At 46.5% G+C, this 20447-nt stretch overlaps 1 protein-coding gene across 9 annotated transcripts in view; it reads left to right on the forward strand.

The window, feature by feature from the left end:
• LOC139415802 (dysferlin, limb girdle muscular dystrophy 2B (autosomal recessive)) overlaps window positions 1-20447 on the forward strand; it is a 163041-nt gene that overhangs the window by 10033 nt on the left and 132561 nt on the right. For 4 of the 9 annotated variants that reach the window (XM_071163901.1, XM_071163903.1, XM_071163906.1 and 1 more), the window contains exon 1: window positions 5900-6358. The exons of the other annotated variants lie outside the window; for them this stretch is intronic. In XM_071163901.1, the coding sequence (XP_071020002.1) occupies window positions 6271-6358 (88 nt within the window). In that variant the 5' untranslated portion in view covers window positions 5900-6270. Of the gene's footprint in view, window positions 1-5899; window positions 6359-20447 lie in introns of those variants that run through there. 9 annotated transcript variants of the gene reach the window in all.

The following is a 20447-nucleotide window of genomic DNA, read 5'->3' on the forward strand; positions in this document are numbered from 1 at the left end:
TTGAGGGAGAGAATTAGGGAGAGAGAGAGAGGGGTTTCAGTTTGAGGGAGAGAATAAGAGAGAGAGAGAGAGAGAGGAAGAGGAGTCTGGTTTCAGTTTGTGAGGGGGGTTGTCCGGCTGCAACAGGTGTTATCGTTGGTACCAGTACATCATTATGGTGACTCAGTAAAATAAAAACATAATTGAGGTGAGAGATGAGGAAGTGCTTTATTTTTATATTTTTTTGAGTCACACAATCTTGACAGAGGAAAAGATGACAGACTCTATCTCTCACATCTCTAAAATGAATATTCTGTGCTTTCTACTCATACTGACAGGTTAAACTAAACTAAATTAACTACAGACTAAAAATAATACTGGCTGATATACAAAACAGACAGATTTACTCTAAATGGTGCACCTGTATTTTCCAAAGGGATTAAGCATTGAGGGCAGAAGAAAAAGTTACAATTAGAATTGTAAATTGAAAATGAACACTGTTTCATGTTTTAAATTGGTTTGTTTTAAGTTTTTTTTTTCCTCGCTGAAAAAACAGGTACAACCTTTGCCTCTCTTTAGGGACCTGGACTGAAGTCCCTCCAATAGACCCGTATAGGTTGAAGAGAGGTTCTGTGTTCCTCTCTTTAGGGACCTGAAGTCCCTCCAATAGACCAGTATAGGTTGAATAGAGGTTCTATGTTCCTCTCTTTAGGGACCTGAAGTCCCTCCAATAGACCAGTATAGGTTGAAGAGAGGTTCTGGCTGTTGCAGAACCACCCGAGGAACTTAAAGGATTTTGATGAAAGGTCAATCGTACTGTAATAGTTGATGACAAAGAGATCTCATACCCAAGAAGACACAAGGCTGTAATCGCTGCCAAAGGTGCTTCAACAAAGTACTGAGTACTTACATTCTGCTGGAACACGTTCTATTGGAGAACCATCTAATGAGTGAACACCGCAGTCTATCTTAAACATTCTGCTGGAACACGTTCTATTGGAGAACCATCTAATGAGTGAACACCGCAGTCTATCTTAAACATTCTGCTGGAACACGTTCTATTGGAGAACCATCTAATGAGTGAACACCGCAGTCTATCTTAAACATTCTGCTGGAACACGTTCTATTGGAGAACCATCTAATGAGTGAACACCGCAGTCTATCTTAAACATTCTGCTGGAACACGTTCTATTGGAGAACCATCTAATGAGTGAACACCGCAGTCTATCTTAAACATTCTGCTGGAACACGTTCTATTGGAGAACCATCTAATGAGTGAACACCGCAGTCTATCTTAAACATTCTGCTGGAACACGTTCTATTGGAGAACCATCTAATGAGTGAACACCGCAGTCTATCTTAAACATTCTGCTGGAACACGTTCTATTGGAGAACCATCTAATGAGTGAACACCGCAGTCTATCTTAAACATTCTGCTGGAACACGTTCTATTGGAGAACCATCTAATGAGTGAACACCGCAGTCTATCTTAAACATTCTGCTGGAACACGTTCTATTGGAGAACCATCTAATGAGTGAACACCGCAGTCTATCTTAAACATTCTGCTGGAACACGTTCTATTGGAGAACCATCTAATGAGTGAACACCGCAGTCTATCTTAAACATTCTGCTGGAACACGTTCTATTGGAGAACCATCTAATGAGTGAACACCGCAGTCTATCTTAAACATTCTGCTGGAACACGTTCTATTGGAGAACCATCTAATGAGTGAACACCGCAGTCTATCTTAAACATTCTGCTGGAACACGTTCTATTGGAGAACCATCTAATGAGTGAACACCGCAGTCTATCTTAAACATTCTGCTGGAACACGTTCTATTGGAGAACCATCTAATGAGTGAACACCGCAGTCTATCTTAAACATTCTGCTGGAACACGTTCTATTGGAGAACCATCTAATGAGTGAACACCGCAGTCTATCTTAAACATTCTGCTGGAACACGTTCTATTGGAGAACCATCTAATGAGTGAACACCGCAGTCTATCTTAAACATTCTGCTGGAACACGTTCTATTGGAGAACCTGTCTGTCTGTCCTGTCTGTCCTGTCTGTCCCGTCTGTCCCGTCTGTCCCGTCTGTCCCGTCTGTCCGTCTGTCCGTCTGTCCGTCTGTCTGTCTTCTCACTCTTAATTTTCTATTTCAACTTAAGGGTATGGGAAACATGTGTTAACATTGTCAAAGCAAGTGAAGTAGATATAAACATAAGTGAAATAAACAACAAAAATGAATAGTAAACATAACACTCACAAAAGTTCCAAAAGAATAAAGACATTTAAAATGTAATATTATGTATATAAAGTGTTGTATCGATGTACAAATAGTTAAAGTACAAAAGGGAAAATAAATAAACATAAATATGGGTTGTATTTACAATGGTGTTTGTTCTTCACTGGTTGACCTTTTCTTGTGGCAACAGGTCACAAATCTTGCTGCTGTGATGGAACACTGTGGTATTTCACCCAGTAGATATGGGAGTTTATCAAAATTGGGTTTGTTTTGGAATTCTTTGTGAATCTGTGTAATCTGAGGTAAAGATGCGTCTTTATGGTCAAACCTTTGACAGGAGGTTAGGAAGTGCAGCTCAGTTTTCACCTCAGTGTGCACATAGCCTGTCTTCTCTTGAGAGCCAGGTCTGCCTACGGTGGCCTCTCCTCTCTCTTACTCTCTCTCTTGTTCTCTCGCCCAATCCCCCCCTCCTCTCTCCCTGACACACACACACACACACACACACACACACACACACACACACACACACTGCTCGTGTTGTCTCTGCCCTAAATGTCACACATTCCTGGGGGGAAAAAATATGTTTTTATAAAGCTTTGTATTATTGTATGCTTCTCGATTGTGTGTGTGTGTGTGTGTGTGTGTGTCTGTGCTTATGCATACAACACCGGTGATACGAACCAGACACCAGTCCATAAAAAAAAAATGCTGCATCATGACTGTGATCTGTTACCACGGCGATACCCAGCGTTACCACGGTGATCGATCACAGCCAGACCCATACAGCGACATGATTCTACGATGCTGTTGTTATGATGTTCACAACTAGTGGTGTAGCCTGGTCATGTCTAATAGTAGAAACATAAAGAGTGGCTTGTTTTCTGTTTTCATGTCTAAATTGCTATGTCTGGTTGAGACTAGGTGGTGCTGTGGTGCTGTCTGGTTGAGACTGTAGGGGGCGCTGTCTGGTTGAGACTGTAGGGGGCGCGACTGTAGGGGGCGCTGTCTGGTTGAGACTGTAGGGGGCGCTGTTTGGTTGGGACTGTAGGGGGCGCTGTCTGCTTGAGACTGTAGGGGGCGCTGTCTGGTTGAGACTGTCTGGTTGAGACTGCAGGGGCGCTGTCTGGTTGAGACTGTAGGGGGCGCTGTCTGGTTGAGACTGTCTGGTTTAGACTGCAGGGGGCGCTGTCTGGTTGGGACTGTAGGGGGCGCTGTCTGGTTGAGACTGTAGGGGGCGCTGTCTGCTTGAGACTGTAGGGGGCGCTGTCTGGTTGAGACTCTAGGGGGCGCTGTCTGATTGAGACTGTAGGGGGCGCTGTCTGATTGAGACTGTAGGGGGCGCTGTCTGATTGAGACTGTAGGGGGCGCTGTCTGGTTGAGACTAGGTGGTGCTGTGGTGCTGTCTGGTTGAGACTAGGTGGTGCTGTGGTGCTGTCTGGTTGAGACTGTAGGGGGCGCTGTCTGGTTGGGACTGTAGGGGGCGCTGTCTGCTTGAGACTGTAGGGGGCGCTGTCTGGTTGAGACTGTCTGGTTGAGACTGCAGGGGCGCTGTCTGGTTGAGACTGTAGGGGGCGCTGTCTGGTTGAGACTGTCTGGTTTAGACTGCAGGGGGCGCTGTCTGGTTGGGACTGTAGGGGGCGCTGTCTGGTTGAGACTGTAGGGGGCGCTGTCTGCTTGAGACTGTAGGGGGCGCTGTCTGGTTGAGACTCTAGGGGGCGCTGTCTGATTGAGACTGTAGGGGGCGCTGTCTGATTGAGACTGTAGGGGGCGCTGTCTGATTGAGACTGTAGGGGGCGCTGTCTGGTTGAGACTAGGTGGTGCTGTCTGGTTGAGACTGTAGGGGGCGCTGTCTGGTTGAGACTGTAGGGGGCGCTGTCGCTGTAGGGGGCGCTGGTTGAGACTGTAGGGGCGCTGTGGTGCTGTCTGGTTGAGACTGTAGGGGGCGCTGTCTGGTTGAGACTGTAGGGGACACTGTCTGGTTGAGACTGTAGGGGGCGCTGTCTGGTTGAGACTGTAGGGGGTGATGTCTGGTTGAGACTGTAGGGGGCGCTGTCTGGTTGAGACTGTAGGTGGTGCTGTCTGGTTGAGACTGTCTGGTTGAGACTGTAGGGGGCGCTGTCTGGTTGAGACTGTAGCGGGCGCTGTCTGGTTGAGACTGTAGGGGGCGCTGTCTGGTTGAGACTGTAGGGGGCGCTGCCTGGTTGAGACTGTAGGGGGCGCTGTCTGGTTGAGACTGTAGGGGGCGCTGTCTGGTTGAGACTGTAGAGGGTGCTGTCTTATTGAGACTGCAGGGGGCGCTGTCTTATTGAGACTGTAGGGGGCGCTGTCTGGTTGAGACTGTCTGGTTGAGACTGTAGGGGGCGCTGTCTGGTTGAGACTGTAGTCGGCGCTGTCTGGTTGAGACTGTAGGGGGTGCTGTCTGGTTGAGACTGTAGGGGGTGCTGTCTTGTTGAGACTGTCTGGTTGAGACTGTAGGGGGCGCTGTCTGGTTGAGACTGTAGTCGGCGCTGTCTGGTTGAGACTGTAGGGGGTGCTGTCTGGTTGAGACTGTAGGGGGTGCTGTCTGGTTGAGACTGTCTGGTTGAGACTGTAGGGGGCGCTGTCTGGTTGAGACTGTAGTCGGCGCTGTCTGGTTGAGACTGTAGGGGGTGCTGTCTGGTTGAGACTGTAGGGGGTGCTGTCTGGTTGAGACTGTAGGGGGCGCTGTCTGATTGAGACTGTAGGGGTTGCTGTCTGGTTGAGATTTAGGGGGCGCTGTCTGGTTGAGACTGTAGGTGATGCTGTCTGGTTGAGACTGTCTGGTTGAGACTCTAGGGGGCGCTGTCTGGTTGAGACTGTAGGTGATGCTGTCTGGTTGAGACTGTCTGGTTGAGACTGTAGGTGATGCTGTCTGGTTGAGACTGTCTGGTTGATACTGTAGGGGGCGCTGTCTGGTTGAGACTAGGTGGTGCTGTCTGGTTGAGACTGTAGGGGGCGCTGTCTGGTTGAGACTGTAGGGGGCGCTGTCTGGTTGATACTGTAGGGGGCGCTGTCTGGTGGATACTGTAGGGGGCGCTGTCTGGTTGATACTGTAGGGGGCGCTGTCTGGTTGAGACTGTCTGGTTGAGTGTTTCAGATACTGTGTGTTGCTACTATGTGTTTGTGTCACACTGCTTTGTATGAGTCAGGAATCGCCCAGCTGTCTTCTGACCTGATCTGGGAAGTGGAATAGGAAGATAAAGTTGTGAATGTCCCTTTGTGAACACACAGGGGATATATGGTCTGTGTTGTTATTGTCATTGTGTGCGCTTTTGGTACAACTTTTTACATGTCTATGCTAACTATATACCTCTTAGTTTTTTATGGGTATTGTCTGGCTGATCCTAGATCTGTGTTCGATCATCCTCTAAACATGCTGAACTAAACATCCCTTCTGATCAATGTCCAAATCCAGCTGTTTCTGGGAGACACAGAGACACGGAGACACAGAGAGAGAGAGAGACACACAGAGAGAGAGAGACAGGGAGAGTGAGAGAGACACACAGAGAGAGAGAGACAGAGAGAGAGACAGGGAGAGGGAGAGAGACACAGAGAGAGAGACAGTGAGAGGGAGAGAGATATATAGGAAGAGAGGGAGGAAGAGAGAGCAGGAAATGTTGAGATTTCCTTTGTGTGATGCTGGAGCTGGGGTGGGGGGGGGGGGGGGTAATTCATTCCTACAAGTGTGTGTGTCCCTGCTCGCTGGCGGTCTGTGTGTTTGGGACAGTGAAAAGGAGATATCTTGAGACACCGGGTAGGAAAGGCAGTGGAAGACTCTTTAACGTTGAACGGAAGCTCTACACTTGGGACTTGGTGCCTAAGTACCACACACACACCTTCATATACACATTACGGAGACGGTGTGTGTGTGAGAGAGATGTCAAGACGTTCTCCTCTCCTGGGAGAGCAGTAACAGTTTGGTTACCCCCGGGGGGGTTTTAACTGTGGGATTGTCACTGGTGATCGTTGCTTGGGTCATCACCGTCGCCGGGTGCTTTGCCAGGTGTGTTGCCACGGCGGCACCATGCTGAGGTGTGTTATCCAACGGGCCAGCAATCTGCGGGAGAAGGATGGTCGCCTTAGTGACCCTCTGTGTGGCGTCATCTTCAGAGGTAATGGGTCAGGGGTCAGGGGTCAGAGGTGAACGGGTGTAAGAGGTACAGTTCTATATTTTCTTCCTTGTGGTGAATTGATTGATTGATAAATGTCACTGATTGGTCAGAAAGTCCACTCACCTGGTGTCCCAGGTCAGACCCTGACTAGATGGTATATCATGTAGGGTTGATTTCAGAAAACGAACAGTGCTTTTGGTAGCAATCTCAACCTTGGGTTACCTCAGAGAAACCTCTTGCTTTATGGGAAAAGGTTGAAGAAAAAGGAAGCTTCTTGTGGTTTCATTGGTCAGGGGGTTTTCCTCGTTATCATTTCTGTTTCCTCCGTTGATTCGTCATTAGCCAATAATGTAAACGATGAAGAAAATTGATACATTACCACAAGATGTGTTATTACATTACTTTAAGACACATTATTGATTATGTTAAGACACATTATTGATTATGTTAAGACACATGATTGATTATGTTAAGACACATTATTGATTATGTTAAGACACATGATTGATTATGTTAAGACACATGATTGATTATGTTAAGACACATGATTGATTATGTTAAGACACATTATTGATTATGTTAAGACACATGATTGATTATGTTAAGACACATGATTGATTATGTTAAGACACATGATTGATTATGTTAAGACACATGATTGATTATGTTAAGACACATGATTGATTATGTTAAGACACATTATTGATTATGTTAAGACACATGATTGATTATGTTAAGACACATGATTGATTATGTTAAGACACATGATTGATTATGTTAAGACACATTATTGATTATGTTAAGACACATTATTGATTATGTTAAGACACATTATTGATTATGTTAAGACACATTGATTATGTTAAGACACATTATTGATTATGTTAAGACACATTATTGATTATGTTAAGACACATTATTGATTATGTTAAGACACATTATTGATTATGTTAAGACACATTATTGATTATGTTAAGACACATTATTGATTATGTTAAGACACATTATTGATTATGTTAAGACACATTGATTATGTTAAGACACATTATTGATTATGTTAAGACACATTATTGATTATGTTAAGCAGCGAACGGTGGCTTTTCTTTATCAATGAAAACATATCAATGTAAATTTAACTTGTAAGAAATAACAATAATTATTATCATATTATGTTATGAATTAAACATGATTTCATTATGAACGATAAGGTATTACATAATTATTATTATCATATTATGAATTAAACATGACTTCATTATGAACGACATTATAATAGGTGAGTACATTATCTTGTATTTTTCCATCACCTTTAATGTGGTAATGGCTGTCTGACTAACATGGGAGGTTAACTGCTCTTACTTCCTCTCTTTGTTCCATCCATTTCCTGTTCCTGGTGCCATCAGACTGACATGTGGGTCCTAATTCCCATGGCACTGTACCACAAGCCCAAGTTTTGTCGCTCTGACAGAAACATGTAGTTGATGTGTAATGATTTGACATGTTTCAGACCGTTTCTATAAATCAAAGTTATTTTGAGTAACTCTGGATGAGAGCGTCTGACATTGCTGGTACCCTGTTACATTGTTCTCAGTATAGCTCAGATAACTATTATGGACTTAATAGAGTGAGGACAGTTGTTGTACCCTGGTTCATTGCTCTCTCTCTCTCTCTCTCACTCTCACTCTCTGTCTCTGTCTCTGTCTCTGTCTCTCTGTCTCTCTCTCTCTGTCTCTCTCTCTCTCTCTCTGTGTCTCTCTGTGTCTCTCTGTCTCGCTCTCTCTGTCTCTCTCTCTCTCTCTCTCTCTCTCTCGCTCTCTCTCTCTCTGTCTGTCTCGCTCTCTCTGTCTGTCTCTGTCTCTCTCTCTCTGTCTCTCTGTGTCTCTCTCTCTCTCTCTCTCTCTCTCTCTCTCTCTCTCTGTCTCTCTGTCTCTCTCTCTCTCTCTCTCTCTCTCTCGCTCTCTCTCTCTCTGTCTGTCTCGCTCTCTCTGTCTGTCTCTGTCTCTCTCTCTCTGTCTCTCTCTGTCTCTCTCTCTCTCTCTCTCGCTCTCTCTCTCTCTCTCTCTCTGTCTCGCTCTCTCTGTCTCTCTGTCTCAGCAAGACTTGACCCTGTCGAATTGCAACAACTTCAGGAATTCAGCAACGTAAATAAACACGCTTTCTTGCTTTCTTTTTAGTGTGCATCCTGAATGGCACCCTATTCCCTATACAGTGCACTACTTTAGACCAGGACTGGTACCCTATTCCCTACATAGTGCACTACTATAGACCGGATCCCTATTCCCTATATAGTGCACTACATTAGATGGGGTGCCATTTAGTGTCATCACTGTGTGTAGTTCCACCTCGATGTGTGTCTATATCAATTTCCTTATAATAAGCAAACTAGACGGCACCATTTTGTTTATTCAATTTACAGATAGCCAGGGGCACACTCCAACACTCAGACATCATTTACAGATAGCCAGGGGCGCACTCCAACGCTCAGACATCATTTACAGATAGCCAGGGGCACACTCCAATGCTCAGACATCATTTACAGATAGCCAGGGGCACACTCCAACACTCAGACATCATTTACAGATAGCCAGGGGCACACTCCAACACTCAGACATCATTTACAGATAGCCAGGGGCGCACTCCAACGCTCAGACATAATTTACAGATAGCCAGGGGCGCACTCCAATGCTCAGACATCATTTACAGATAGCCAGGGGCGCACTCCAACGCTCAGACATCATTTACAGATAGCCAGGGGCACACTCCAACACTCATACATTATTTACAGATAGCCAGAGGCACACTACAACACTCAGACATCATTTACAGATAGCCAGGGGCACACTCCAACACCCAGACATCATTTACAGATAGCCAGGGGCACACTCCATCACTCAGACATCATTTACAAAGAAAGCATTCTCTGTTTAGTGAGTCCTCCAGATCAGAGGCAGTAGGGATGACCAGGGACGTTCTCTGTTTAGTGAGTCCTCCAGATCAGAGGCAGTAGGGATGACCAGGGACGTTCTCTGTTTAGTGAGTCCTCCAGATCAGAGGCAGTAGGGATGACCAGGGATGTTCTCTGTTTAGTGATTCCTCCAGATCAGAGGCAGTAGGGATGACCAGGGTTGTTCTCTGTTTAGTGAGTCCTCCAGATCAGAGGTAGTAGGGAATACCAGGGATGTTCTCTGTTTAGTGATTCCTCCAGATCAGAGGTAGTAGGGATGACCAGGGTTGTTCTCTGTTTAGTGAGTCCTCCAGATCAGAGGTAGTAGGGATTACCAGGGATGTTCTCTTGATAAGTGTGTTAGACCATTTTTCTGTCAAAATGTAACTTTTGGGTGTCAGGAAAAATATGTGGAGTAAAAATAATCTAATTTTCTTTAGGAATGTAGTGATGTAAAAGTTTTCAAACATATAATTAGTGAAGTAAAGTACAGATACCACCAAAAAACTACTTAACCTGTCTAGGAGGAGTCACAAAAAGCAGAAATAGAGATAAAATGAATCACTAACCTTTGATGATCTTCATCAGATGACACTCATAGGACTTCATGTTACACAATACATGTATGTTTCTTTCGATAAAGTTCATATTTATATACAAACATCTGAGTTTACATTGGCGCGTTATGTTTAGTAGTTACAAAACATCCAGTGATTTTGCAGAGAGAGACATCAATTTACAGAAAACCTCATGATAAACATTGATAAAAGATACAACTATTATGCATGGAATTATAGATACGCTTCTCCTTAATGCAACCGCTGTGTCAGATTTCAAAAAAGCTTTATGGAGAAAGCAAACCATGCAATAATCTGAGTACAGCGTTCAGACAACAAAGCAGCCAAAAAGATACCGAGCATATTGGGTAGTCAACATTACTCAGAAATAGCATTTGAAATATTAACTTACCTTTGATGATCTTCATCAGAATGCACTCCCAGGAATCCCAGTTCCACCATAAATGTTTGATTTGTTCGATAATATCCATCAGTTATGTCCAAATAACTTCTTATGTTAGGGCGTGTGGTAAACAAATCCAAAAGCGCGTTCAGGTCGCGCCTAACGTCGGACGAAAAGTTCAAAAAGTTTCGTTACAGGCAGTAGAAACATGACAAACTAAGTGTTTTTAACAGAAAACTTCATTAATGTTCCATCCGGACAATTCCTTTGTCTGTACAAATTAAGTGGAACGTAGCTACCTTTCACGTGAGCGCGCCAGACCGAGGCTGTGGCACTCTGCCAGACCACTCACTCAAAGAGCCCTTATGAGCCCCTCCTTTAGAGTAGAATCCTCAAAACAGGTTTTAAATACTGTTGACATTTAGTGGAAGTGAAACATAACTAATATCACCCTGTGTCTTCAATGGGGGCTGAGTTGAAAAACTACAAACCTCAGATTTCCCACTTCCTGGTTGGATTTTTTCTCAGGTTTTCAGCTGCCATATGAGTTCTGTTATACTCACAGACATCATTCAAACAGTTTTAGAAACTTCAGAGTGTTTTTTATCAAATACTAATAATAATATGCATATATTAGCATCTGGGACAGAGTTGGAGGCAGTTCACTCTGGGCACGCTATTAATCCAAAGGTGAAAATGCTGCCCCCTATCCCATAAAGGTTAACACACAGATCTCGTTAACGGGATCAAAATCGTCAACATTCGGTATCGCTGGAGCACGCCATATTCAAATGACAAAATCATAATATTAAACATTCATGAACATACAAGAGTCCTTCATCATTTAAAAGCTTACCTTCTTGCTAATTCAGCCGCTTTGTCAGATTTCAAAAAGTGTTTACAGCGAAAGCATACAATGTGATTATCTGAGGACAGCGCCCCACACACAAAAGCATTAAAAACATTTTCCAAACTAGCAGAGGCGTCACAAAAGTCAAAAATAACGATAAAATAAATCACTTTCCTTTGAAGATCTTCCTCTGTTTGCAATCCCAAGGGTCCCAGCTACACAACAAAAGGTTGTTTTGTTCTATAAAGTCCTTCTTTATATCCCCAAAAAGTCAGTTTAGTCATCCAAACAAGTCTAACAACGTTTCTAATCAATCCTAATATGTAAATAAACATACAATTTAAGACTGAGAATAATGTGTTCAATGCCGGAGATAAATAATGAAATGCCTTCATCCACCCTTCGCCACAAGACTACAATCCAAATGAGAGCCACCTTGAAAAACTACAAATTCCAGCTCATTTTTCAAAAAACAAGCCTGAAACCCTTTCTAAAGACTGTTGACATCTAGTGGAAGCCCTAGGAACTGCAATCTGGGAGGATTTCCTTTTGATTTTCCCATAAACAAGCATTTGAATGAGCAGTCACCTCAAAAATAAATATTCCGGATGGATTTTCCTCGGGTTTTCACCTACAATATCAGTTCTGTTACACTCACATGTTAACGGTTGTAGAAACTTCAGAGTGTTTTCTATCCAATGCTACCAATTACATGCATATCCTAGCTTCTGGGCCTGAGTAACAGGCAGTTTACTTTGGGCACGTCACTTATCTGAACAACCGAACACTGCCCCGTAGCCCTAAGAGGTTTTAAGTAGTACTTTCAAATATTTTTACTTAAGTACTTTACACCACTTTATATAACTGTCTCCATTACTGTCTATATAACTGTGTCTATATAACTGTGTCTATATAACTGTGTCTATATAACTGTGTGCATTCATGGAAATGGTGAGACAGATCTCCAAACCCAAGAGATAAGTATTTCCCCCAATTCTCTCTCAGTAGCTAGCTGGTTAGTCAGAGCAGTGAGGCAGTTCTGTAATTACGGTGTCTGATGTCTATAAATGGCCATGAAATCTGATGCTGATACTGCAGAGGAGGTAAAACACACAGAGGGAAAGAGAGAGGGAGATAAATAGGGAGGGAGGGAGAGAGAGAGAGAGAGAGTTGTTCCGAGAGCTCTATTCTGTTGTTGCTGAGAGACAGAAAGAGAGAAGGGGAAGTTTGTGAGGTGCCAACCTGAGGATCTGTCAGGATCCAAGCAGTGGAGGTGGAGAGAGGGGTGAGGAGGGAGGAGAGGGTGAAGAGAGAGGAGAGGGTGAAGAGAGAGGAGAGGGGTGAGACAGGGTAAGGAGAGGGGAGAGAGGTGAGACAGGGTCAGGAGAGAGGAGAGGAGAGGAGAGAGGTGAGACAGGGTCAGGAGAGAGGAAAGAGGAGAGACAGGGTCAGGAGAGAGGAGAGAGGTGAGACGGGGTCAGGAGAGAGGTGAGACAGGGTCAGGAGAGAGGAGAGAGGAGAGACAGGGTCAGGAGAGAGGAGAGAGGAGAGACAGGGTCAGGAGAGAGGAGAGAGGTGAGACAGGGTCAGGAGAGAGGAGAGAGGTGAGACAGGGTCAGGAGAGAGGAGAGAGGTGAGACAGGGTCAGGAGAGAGGAGAGAGGTGAGACAGGGTGAGGGAGTCTAAGGAGAGAGGAGAGAGGTGAGACAGGGTGAGGGAGTCTAAGGAGAGAGGAGAGAGGTGAGACAGGGTGAGGGAGTCTAAGGAGAGAGGAGAGAGGTGAGACAGGGTGAGGGAGTCTGAGGGGAGAGAGGTGAGACAGGGTGAGGGAGTCTAAGGAGAGAGGTGAGACAGGGTGAGGGAGTCTAAGGAGAGAGGTGAGACAGGTGAGGGAGTCTAAGGAGAGAGGAGAGACAGGGTCAGGAGAGAGGAGAGAGGAGAGACAGGATGAGGGAGTCTAAGGAGAGAGGTGAGACAGGGTGAGGGAGTCTAAGGAGAGAGGTGAGACAGGGTGAGGGAGTCTGAGGAGAGCGGTGAGACAGGGTGAGGGAGTCTAAGGAGAGAGGAGAGAGGAGAGACAGGGTCAGGAGAGAGGAGAGAGGTGAGACAGGGTCAGGAGAGAGGAGAGAGGTGAGACAGGGTCAGGAGAGAGGAGAGAGGTGAGACAGGGTCAGGAGAGAGGAGAGAGGTGAGACAGGGTCAGGAGAGAGGAGAGAGGTGAGACAGGGTCAGGAGAGAGGAGAGAGGTGAGACAGGGTCAGGAGAGAGGAGAGACAGGGTCAGGAGAGAGGAGATAGGAGAGACAGGGTCAGGAGAGAGGAGAGAGGTGAGACAGGGTCAGGAGAGAGGAGAGAGGTGAGACAGGGTCAGGAGAGAGGAGAGAGGTGAGACAGGGTGAGGGAGTCTAAGGAGAGAGGAGAGAGGTGAGACAGGGTGAGGGAGTCTAAGGAGAGAGGAGAGAGGTGAGACAGGGTGAGGGAGTCTGAGGGGAGAGAGGTGAGACAGGGTGAGGGAGTCTAAGGAGAGAGGTGAGACAGGGTGAGGGAGTCTAAGGAGAGAGGTGAGACAGGTGAGGGAGTCTAAGGAGAGAGGAGAGACAGGGTCAGGAGAGAGGAGAGAGGAGAGACAGGGTGAGGGAGTCTAAGGAGAGATGAGAGAGGTGAGACAGGGTGAGGGAGTCTAAGGAGAGAGGAGAGAGGTGAGACAGGGTGAGGGAGTCTAAGGAGAGAGGAGAGAGGTGAGACAGGGTGAGGGAGTCTAAGGAGAGAGGAGAGAGGTGAGACAGGGTGAGGGAGTCTAAGGAGAGAGGAGAGAGGTGAGACAGGGTGAGGGAGTCTAAGGAGAGAGGAGAGAGGTGAGACAGGGTGAGGGAGTCTAAGGAGAGAGGAGAGAGGAGAGAGGTGAGACAGGGTCAGGAGAGAGGAGAGAGGAGAGACAGGGTGAGGGAGTCTAAGGAGAGAGGAGAGAGGTGAGACAGGGTGAGGGAGTCTAAGGAGAGAGGAGAGAGGTGAGACAGGGTGAGGGAGTCTAAGGAGAGAGGAGAGAGGTGAGACAGGGTGAGTGAGTCTAAGGAGAGAGGAGAGAGGTGAGACAGGGTGAGGGAGTCTAAGGAGAGAGGTGAGACAGGGTGAGGGAGTCTGAGGGGAGAGAGGTGAGACAGGGTGAGGGAGTCTAAGGAGAGAGGTGAGACAGGGTGAGGGAGTCTAAGGAGAGAGGTGAGACAGGTGAGGGAGTCTAAGGAGAGAGGAGAGACAGGGTCAGGAGAGAGGAGAGAGGAGAGACAGGGTGAGGGAGTCTAAGGAGAGATGAGAGAGGTGAGACAGGGTGAGGGAGTCTAAGGAGAGAGGAGAGAGGTGAGACAGGGTGAGGGAGTCTAAGGAGAGAGGAGAGAGGTGAGACAGGGTGAGGGAGTCTAAGGAGAGAGGAGAGAGGTGAGACAGGGTGAGGGAGTCTAAGGAGAGAGGAGAGAGGTGAGACAGGGTGAGGGAGTCTAAGGAGAGAGGAGAGAGGAGAGACAGGGTCAGGAGAGAGGAGAGAGGTGAGACAGGGTGAGGGAGTCTAAGGAGAGAGGTGAGACAGGGTGAGGGAGTCTGAGGAGAGGGGAGAGAGGTGAGACAGGTTGAGGGAGTCTAAGGAGAGAGGAGAGAGGTGAGACAGGGTCAGGAGAGAGGAGAGACAGGGTGAGGGAGTCTAAGGAGAGAGGAGAGAGGTGAGACAGGGTGAGGGGGTCTAAGGAGAGAGGAGAGAGGTGAGACAGGGTGAGGGAGTCTGAGAGAGGAGAGAGGTGAGACAGGGTCAGGAGAGAGGAGAGAGGTGAGACAGGGTGAGGGAGTCTAAGGAGAGAGGAGAGAGGTGAGACAGGGTCAGGAGAGAGGAGAGAGGTGAGACAGGGTGAGGGAGTCTAAGGATAGAGGTGATACAGGGTCAGGAGAGAGGAGAGAGGTGAGACAGGGTGAGGGAGTCTAAGGAGAGGAAATCCTCCGTTCCTGTTTTTGAAGTCTTGGTGTACCACACCTCAATAACTTATCCCCATCATTAGTCTGTCTGTGTCATTGCCTTCCCATAGCTCTCCTTTAGGCTGTGTGTGTGTGTGTGTGTGTGTGTGTGTGTGTGTGTGTGTGTGTGTGTGTGTGTGTGTGTGTGTGTGTGTGTGTGTGTGTGTGTGTGTGTGTGTGTGTGTGTGTGTGAGGCTATTTTAAGACAGAAATTTCCAAGTCAGACACCATTCATTCAGAACCAGGAAGTGAGCATTGTGTCACTTCCTGTTGGTGAGATATCATTCCATCAAAAGCTGCCCGCTTTCCTGGGAATTATGGTGTGTGTATTTTAAGGATAGGCTTCGGATGCAAGCGTAGGTACACACACACACACACACACACACACACACAGCCCCGCTCTCTTTCCTCCGAAGGGTGGAGGTGTTTTTAAAAGAACACTATACAGGAATCGAACCCTGTAACACGATATCAAAACTAGTCCCTCATCTCTGATAAAGAGGAAGTGCTTTAGGACTCTGACCACCAGACAACAGTGATAGTCCCACTTCTTCATGTGGAAACTAAAAAAGTGGGACTATGGGACATATTTCAGCAATGGCTGTGGCTGAAATTGCTGAATCCTCACATTTGAAAGGATGCCCACCAGTGGCGGTCAGTACCATTCAAGGGAGGAGTATTTACTTTTTCAGGCCTTATTTCTATTACAGCATATTGGATAACTGTCATTCATATTCACCCAGTTCAATGTAACAGTGACAGGTTTAGGTTACTGTCATTCATATTCACCCAGTTCAATGTGACAGGTTTAGGTTACTGTCATTCATATTCACCCAGTTCAATGTAACAGTGACAGGTTTAGGTTACTGTCATTCATATTCACCCAGTTCAATGTAACAGTGATAGGTTTAGGTTACTGTCATTCATATTCACCCAGTTCAATGTAACAGTGACAGGTTTAGGTTACTGTCATTCATATTCACCCAGTTCAATGTAACAGTGATAGGTTTAGGTTACTGTCATTCATATTCACCCAGTTCAATGTGACAGGTTTAGGTTACTGTCATTCATATTCACCCAGTTCAATGTAACAGTGACAGGTTTAGGTTACTGTCATTCATATTCACCCAGTTCAATGTAACAGTGATAGGTTTAGGTTATTGTCATTCACCCAGTTCAATGTAACAGTGGTACATCATTGTGGAGAGGTTGGAGTCTGTTTGATTGAGTGTGTGGACAGGTGTCTTTTATACAGGTAACGAGTTCAAACAGGTGCAGTTAATACAGGTAATGTGTGGAGAACAGGAGGGCTTCTTAAAGAAAAACTAACAGGTCTGTGAGAGCCGGAATTCTTACTGGTTGGTAGGTGATCAAAAACGTATGTCATGCAATAAAATGCAAATTAATTACTTAAAAATCATACAATGGGATTTTCTGGATTTTTGTTTTAGATTCCGTCTCGCACAGTTGAAGTATACCTATGATACAAATTACAGACCTCTACATGCTTTGTAAGTAGGAAAACCTGCAAAATCGGCAGTGTATCAAACACTTGTTGTCCCCACTGTTTATACAGGGGGAACCGGTACAGAGTCAATGTGGAGCATATATACAGGGGGAACCGGTACAGAGTCAATGTGGAGGCTATATACAGGGGGAACCGGTACAGAGTCAATGTGGAGGCTATATACAGGGGGTACAGGTACAGAGTCAATGTGGAGGCTATATACAGGGGGTACCGGTACAGAGTCAATGTGGAGGCTATATACAGGGGGTACCGGTACAGAGTCAATGTGGAGGCTATATACAGGGGGTACCGGTACAGAGTCAATGTGGAGGCTATATACAGGGGGTACCGGTACAGAGTCAATGTGGAGGCTATATACAGGGGGTACCGGTACAGAGTCAATGTGGAGGCTATATACAGAGGGTACCGGTACAGAGTCAATGTGGAGGCTATATACTGGGTGTACCGGTACAGAGTCAATGTGGAGGCTATGTACAGGGGGTACCGGTACAGAGTCAATGTGGAGGCTATATACAGGGGGTACCGGTACAGAGTCAATGTGGAGGTTATATACAGGGGGTGTGGAGGCTATATACAGGGGGTACCGGTACAGAGTCAATGTGGAGCATATATACAGGGGGAACCGGTACAGAGTCAATGTGGAGGCTATATACAGGGGGAACCGGTACAGGGTCAATGTGGAGGCTATATACAGGGGGAACAGGTACAGAGTCAATGTGGAGGCTATATACAGGGGGTACCGGTACAGAGTCAATGTGTAGGCTATATACAGGGGGTACCGGTACAGAGTCAATGTGGAGGCTATATACAGGGGGTACCGGTACAGAGTCAATGTGGAGGCTATATACAGGGGGTACCGGTACAGAGTCAATGTGGAGGCTATATACAGGGGGTACCGGTACAGAGTCAATGTGGAGGCTATATACAGGGGGTACCGGTACAGAGTCAATGTGGAGGCTATATACAGGGGGTACCGGTACATAGTCAATGTGGAGGCTATATACAGAGGGTACCGGTACAGAGTCAATGTAGAGGCTATATACAGGGGGTACCGGTACAGAGTCAATGTGGAGCCTATATACAGGGGGTACCGGTACAGAGTCAATGTGGAGGCTATATACAGGGGGTACCGGTACAGAGTCAATGTGGAGGCTATATACAGGGGGTACAGGTACAGAGTCAATGTGGAGGCTATATACAGGGGGAACCGGTACAGAGTCAATGTGGAGGCTATATACAGGGGGTACCGGTACAGAGTCAATGTGGAGGCTATATACAGGGGGTACCGGTACAGAGTCAATGTGGAGGCTATATACAGGGGGTACCGGTACAGAGTCAATGTGGAGGCTATATACAGGGGGTACCGGTACAGAGTCAATGTGGAGGCTATATACAGGGGGTACCGGTACAGAGTCAATGTGGAGGCTATATACAGGGGGTACCGGTACAGAGTCAATGTGGAGGCTATATACAGGGGGTGTGGAGGCTATATACAGGGCGTACCGGTACAGAGTCAATGTGGAGGCTATATACAGGGGGAACCGGTACAGAGTCAATGTGGAGGCTATATACTGGGGGTACCGGTACAGAGTCAATGTGGAGGCTATATACAGGGTATTACGGTACAGAGTCAATGTGGAGGCTATATACAGGGTGTACCGGTACAGATTCAATGTGGAGGCTATATACAGGGGGTACCGGTACAGAGTCAATGTGGAGGCTATATACAGGGTGTACTGGTACAGAGTCAATGTGGAGGCTATATACAGGGGGTAACGGTACCGAGTCAATGTGGAGGCTATATACAGGGGGTACTGGTACAGAGTCAATGTGGAGGCTATATACAGGGTATTACGGTACAGAGTCAATGTGGAGGCTATATACAGGGGGTACCGGTACAGAGTCAATGTGGAGGCTATATACAGGGTATTACGGTACAGAGTCAATGTGGAGGCTATATACAGAGGGTACTGGTACAGAGTGAATGTGGAGACTATATACAGGGGGAACCGGTACAGAGTCAATGTGGAGGCTATATACAGGGGGTACCGGTACAGAGTCACTTTGGAGGCTATATACAGGGGGTACCGGTACAGAGTCAATGTGGAGGCTATATACAGGGGGTACCGGTACAGAGTCAATGTGGAGGCTATATACAGGGGGTGTGGAGGCTATATACAGGGCGTACCGGTACAGAGTCAATGTGGAGGCTATATACAGGGGGAACCGGTACAGAGTCAATGTGGAGGCTATATACTGGGGGTACCGGTACAGAGTCAATGTGGAGGCTATATACAGGGTATTACGGTACAGAGTCAATGTGGAGGCTATATACAGGGTGTACCGGTACAGATTCAATGTGGAGGCTATATACAGGGGGTACCGGTACAGAGTCAATGTGGAGGCTATATACAGGGTGTACTGGTACAGAGTCAATGTGGAGGCTATATACAGGGGGTAACGGTACCGAGTCAATGTGGAGGCTATATACAGGGGGTACTGGTACAGAGTCAATGTGGAGGCTATATACAGGGTATTACGGTACAGAGTCAATGTGGAGGCTATATACAGGGGGTACCGGTACAGAGTCAATGTGGAGGCTATATACAGGGTATTACGGTACAGAGTCAATGTGGAGGCTATATACAGAGGGTACTGGTACAGAGTGAATGTGGAGACTATATACAGGGGGTACTGGTACAGAGTCAATGTGGAGGCTATATACAGGGTATTACGGTACAGAGTCAATGTGGAGGCTATATACAGGGTGTACCGGTACAGATTCAATGTGGAGGCTATATACAGGGGGTACCGGTACAGAGTCAATGTGGAGGCTATATACAGGGTGTACTGGTACAGAGTCAATGTGGAGGCTATATACTGGGGGTAACGGTACCGAGTCAATGTGGAGGCTATATACAGGGGGTACTGGTACAGAGTCAATGTGGAGGCTATATACAGGGTATTACGGTACAGAGTCAATGTGGAGGCTATATACAGGGGGTACCGGTACAGAGTCAATGTGGAGGCTATATACAGGGTATTACGGTACAGAGTCAATGTGGAGGCTATATACAGAGGGTACTGGTACAGAGTGAATGTGGAGACTATATACAGGGGGTACTGGTACAGAGTCAATGTGGAGGCTATATACAGGGGGTACCGGTACAGAGTCAATGTGCGGGGGGGGGGGAGGCACCGGTTAGTTGAGGTAATTGAGATAATATCTACATGTAGGTAGAGTTAAAGTGACTATGCATAGATAATAAACAGAGAGTAGCAGCAGCGTAAAAGAGTTCTAGGTTGCCATTTGATTTGCTGTTCAGGAGTGTTATGTCTTGGGGATAGAAGCTGTTAAGGAGCCTTCCGGACCTAGAATTGGCGCTCCGGTACCACTTGTCGTGCGGTAGCAGAGAGAACAGCCTTTGACTCGGGTGGCTGGAGTCTTTGACAATTTTTAAAGCCTTTCTCTGACACCGCCTGGTATAGAGGTCCTGGGTGGCAGCAAGCTTAGCCCCAGTGATGTACTGGGCCGTACTTACTACCCTCTGTAGTACCTTGCGGTCGGAGGCCGAACAGTTGCCATACCAGGCAGGACGCTCTCGTTCTCGGTCCTCCTTTTCCTGTAGTCCACAATCATCTCCTTTGTCTTGATCACGTTGAGGCAGAGGTTGTTGTCCTGGCACCACATGACCAGGTCTCTGACCTCCCAATAGAGTGTCTCGTTGTAGTTGGTGATCAAGGCCTTGAAATTAGTAAAACCAAAAAGCTTACCTTGACTTGGAGGAGTTCCAGGGTTGTGTTGGATAGTC

This window comes from Oncorhynchus clarkii, chromosome 9 (genome assembly GCF_045791955.1).
Source record: "Oncorhynchus clarkii lewisi isolate Uvic-CL-2024 chromosome 9, UVic_Ocla_1.0, whole genome shotgun sequence".
NCBI lineage: Eukaryota > Metazoa > Chordata > Actinopteri > Salmoniformes > Salmonidae > Oncorhynchus > Oncorhynchus clarkii.